At 42.7% G+C, this 4,423-nt stretch overlaps 1 protein-coding gene across 2 annotated transcripts; it reads left to right on the top strand.

Annotated features, from left to right (window-relative positions):
- The first annotated feature begins 227 nt into the window (after positions 1 to 227).
- LOC117294262 (homeobox protein Nkx-2.5-like) lies at positions 228 to 4,126 on the top strand. Of its 2 annotated transcripts, none has more exons than XM_033776622.1 (2): positions 228 to 734; positions 1,549 to 4,126. In XM_033776622.1, exons 1-2 carry the CDS (start codon positions 338 to 340, stop codon positions 2,184 to 2,186), a joined length of 1,035 nt encoding a protein of 344 aa, XP_033632513.1. In that variant the 5' UTR covers positions 228 to 337; the 3' UTR covers positions 2,187 to 4,126. The 2 variants fall into 2 exon arrangements, with proteins under 2 accessions (XP_033632513.1, XP_033632512.1); XM_033776621.1 differs by having other exon boundaries at positions 1,546 to 4,126.
- Positions 4,127 to 4,423: the final 297 nt, after the last annotated feature.

Genomic DNA, 4,423 nt, shown 5'->3' with positions numbered 1-4,423 from the left:
CGGGTTCTTTCACGGCACTTGTGTCCAATCACCTCGCTCCTGAGTAGTACGCACACACGGAACGGAGAGAGGCTGACACTTGACTGAAGACACTCTGAACCCCCCCCCCTCTAACACCAAATCTCTCTCATTTTTCACCCTGTGACTTCTCGCTAATGGTTCCCGCCCCAGACTTAATGCAATCTATTACCAGCAATCACAATATCACTAGATATTACCCAGCCGGGGTGCGTTAAGTAATGGACCAGTCGATGATGATAAGAGAATGAAGAAAGAAAAAAACACTCCCACCAACACCAACACCACCACCACTAAAAAAAGAAAGTAGAAGAAAAAAATGTTGACGCGAAAATGTGCTGGGTTTACTTTAACCGAGACAATGCAGGACTCCAGTATGATGTCCGGATTCTACCCACAATCTATGAGTTACCATTCTACCGCCCAGGCCGGTTCCACCACTCCTTTCTCGGTCAAAGACATCCTGTGTCTCGCTCAGCAACAGCACCACCGGTACCCTACGCCGGCCATGCAAGCCTACCAGCAAGAACACAATCTCTTCCCTCTACCCGATGAGTCGTTCCTGGTCGAGAACACCGTGTTCCCGTGTGATATAACAGCTACCTCCGAAGATGCCAGATCGTCTTGCTCCTACCCTACCTTGGGCTACCAAGACATCGCTCCAGCATCCTCATCTCCTCTCGACCAGAAAGTTCCATCCTTATCCCAACACCAGAGTAAGTACCTATACTCATCAGAATACTTAGTACTTCTTGACTAAATAACACTCACGCAAGCACTCAATTAGAGGTTGTTTTCACAGCTTTTTGTAACGAGTGGAAAGTGACGTTTCACACTAAAGACTCCTCAAGTGCTAGACAATTTACAGAGTAGATCCGATCAGTGTTGAAATTGAAGGAGACTTTCCCCTCCTGTTTTAATAGTTTTCAATTGCCTTACGTAGTCCTTTTCATTGTATGGCCGCTTGGCGCTCAAGTGGGGGTAGTTTTGAAGGGCCGATTTGAAGAGCGGTAAATAAATACAATGTACTTGAGGGTCAGTGCTGCAGAGTGAAGTGGGTGAACCACTGCACAAACCACTAGGGTGATAATTTCAATTAACTTAATTTAACAGATCCTGCAAGTGAGGAAACAAACTTTTGAAAAGTGAAACACATATGCCTTGTCAGGAATTGAAATGGTAAACCCAAAAGTTGTAAGTTCATAACTTTAAAAGAAAAAAAAATCTTAAGCAAGATTAGTTCAAGTTGCAGAAGTAAAATCATACAATTGAGTGTATTGGTGTCTAACCCAGTGTATCAGAATGATTTAAGTAATCGCAAACCGGTTCTTTTTCAGAACTGACACTGCTGAGATATTCACATGGTGTTACCGAAAACCCCTCTTTAGATATTCTTCCACCGTGGAAAGTTTCAAATCTTACATATTATTTAGGTTAAGCAACTTATATATACAATGTACGACGGGTATAGTTTTAAAACAAAGTTTTTCATTTTGATGGAAGTGTTGTATTAATTTTATTTTGTAGCAGTTTCATGCCAAGAGGTGTGTCGATCCATGGAAACAAAGAGGAACACCGCAAACCACCAACATCACAACCACCACCACCAGCTGGGAGGGCCCGGGGACAATAGCAACAAACCACCCTCCAAAACCCGCCAGCGACGCAAGCCCCGTGTCCTCTTCTCTCAGGCCCAGGTCTACGAGCTCGAACGGCGCTTCAAGCAGCAGCGGTACCTCTCGGCACCGGAGCGGGACCAGCTCGCCGCCCTGCTCAAACTCACCCCAACCCAGGTCAAAATATGGTTCCAGAACCGACGCTACAAGAGCAAGCGCCAGCGGCAGGACAAGAGCCTCGAGCTTACCGGTCAGCAGTACCCTCCCCGCAGGGTGGCGGTGCCCGTACTCGTCCGAGACGGTAAACCATGCATTGGGAATCTAGGCACCACGCCCTCGCCACACCCACCTCCCCCGCCACCTCCTCCCCCACCCTACGGATACACTTGTGGTAATTACAATTCTGGAGTGAGCCAAGTGACATCTAATGGACGTTATGTCAATGCGTGTACGTACCCTAGTGGGTTACCAGCGGGAGGTGGAGTGCATACCAACGGCGCCAGCGTTTATTCTCAACCCGGTAATATACAACAAGCCGTCAGGACATGGTGAAATTGCGAAAATTAAGTTGAGGCTAAAACAAAAAGTTAGGGCTCTTTCCCGTAGAGTAGACCTTGGATGTGTTGTACTGCTGGGCCGAGAGGACAGTGATATGCTGTAAGCCAAACCATTGATGACGAAAAGTATAGTCCAATCACGCACTGGTTGCGCAAATTGTATCGCCACACCCCCAGTGTTGATCCGCCCGTCCGAAGATGGATATCGCCCGCCGAGTTTGCGAAGCTTTGCCGTCGAAGTATCTGACAGTTACGACATTTGACGTTCGAACGTTTACAGCGTTAAAATAAACACTGCCATATCCCTCGCTATTCGAACTATTAACCCAGTTTCTATGTAGGATTTGAAACTTTTACATGGTGAAAGTATAACCGCTGCTCTATGATATAACCAAAAGAAGTTTGCGATAACACCATGTGAATATCTTTTTTTGACTAAGTGGTGGTGGTTCTAAAAACCACTGGTTCTTTTCACAACCACGAGTACCCATAAGAGATATTCACATGGTGCTACCGCAAATCTCTCTAAACCCAGTTTCTATAAAGCATGTAAGCAGATGTTTACTGCTTAGTATAGTTTAAAGTTCATTGCCACTGTAAGGCAAAGGAGAGGGGCAAGCTTAGCTTACTGACTGTCGGTTCTTGTAAGCACAAGAGTGACTGATTCAACAAAGCCTAACGCGTCCACGAAATGTCAAATATGTTTGATCGTTTATAAACTGCTCTTCACAGCTTTTATAAACCCGGCCCTCTCGTGGTAGTTAACGGTTATGTATAACCCATACCAATTTAATTAGTGCTTTGTATGTCAGGGGGTCATTAAAAATGCGCCCCTAAAATTCTTTATATTATTATTATATAAATGTCTTTGTATATAGGTAACGTGTAACGTATATATTAATTCAAAGTAATAAAACACTTTTACAGGCTGTGTTATTGTACGGGCGCGGCAGTTTCTCATGGACGACGAGGGCGCCTCGGAAATTTGAGGGAACAAAATCCAACATTTCAAGGGGCACCTAGGCAATGACCAGGGGCAAAGAGATGACTAATTGCCTCAATTGACTCGTCCTTGAATTATCGGGCCTTTATGTGATTTTTTTTTTGCGAAGCTCTTATGACCAGCCACAAACACAAATACTTACACGTAGCCCTGGCTTGTTGTCTGCACGAAAAACAATAACTTGGACGAAAGAGGGTAAAAAACGATAATCAGTCATAGAACTCTAATACATTTCTGGATTATACATTTCTGGAGATTTCTTTCCATTTGATGTCATTTATTTTTTAGGCAGCGAAAAATAACAAGAGCAAAGTTTCTTTAGTTTTCAAGGTAAAACCAATATCCTTCTGTTTTATCTTTTGTTTTCACTCGTCAATGACATTAGTAGTTGTGAAAGTTGGAAGAATAAATCTACATTTATGAATGTCGAAAACTTGAATATGTAGCTGGACCCAAACTGTGCCGATCGTCACACTTATTATCTCTGGAAAGAACACCAGATAGTGATAGGCCTACTTAGAACCAAATCAAATAGGTTTTGTTTTCTCCGAAACAGAAGCACCATTAGTGTACAGTTTTACTTTGTGATAAAGTTCCGAATGGATGGTATATGTTTGGTCACCACTCCCCATTGGAAATAAAAACCTGGTTATAGAAGCCCATATACATCAGCTTTCGATTGTATAACACATTTTTTGAGAAACATTTCACTTCGAGGTAATGTAGTCACGTAAAAATCTACATGTATCCGTTTTTATGCCCAAACTTTTGAACCAAGAACGTATCTGTCAGAAACGTTTCTCGTTTTTGTATTCCTATAGGGATTATTCCTCCTTAGTGAATAGTGGTCGTATTCACTCAATATCTCGAAAACGCGACCCCCTTACCGCACTATAAATGAAATGTTTACAGGTTTAAACATTAAAACAATCGAACGGTTCCAAAAGACAAAGATATAACTTGCCTTTAAAAGCAGTGGACACTAGTTGTATTTCATCAAAATAATTATTAGCATAAAACCTTACTTGGTAACAGGCAATGGGGAGCTGTTTGTATCTTAAAACATTGTGAGAAACGTCTCCCTCTGAAGTAACGTAGTTTTCGAGGAAGAAGTATTTTTCACGAATTTGATTTCGAGACCTCAGATTTAGAATTTGGAGGTCTCGAAATCAAGCATCTGAAAGCACACAACTTCGTGTGACAAGGGTGTTTTTTTTCTTCATTATTAT

The sequence above is a fragment of the Asterias rubens genome, chromosome 9 (assembly GCF_902459465.1).
Source record: "Asterias rubens chromosome 9, eAstRub1.3, whole genome shotgun sequence".
NCBI lineage: Eukaryota > Metazoa > Echinodermata > Asteroidea > Forcipulatida > Asteriidae > Asterias > Asterias rubens.
This window is presented reverse-complemented; position numbering and strand designations above follow the sequence as displayed.

Bases quoted from the DNA above. Each gene is read 5' to 3' on its own strand.
- LOC117294262 (XM_033776621.1), top strand. From the start codon at position 338: ATGTTGACGCGAAAATGTGCTGGGTTTACTTTAACCGAGACAATGCAG. The intron at 735-1,545 runs GTAAGTACCTAT...TTTATTTTGTAG, and splicing joins ATCCTTATCCCAACACCAGA to CAGTTTCATGCCAAGAGGTG.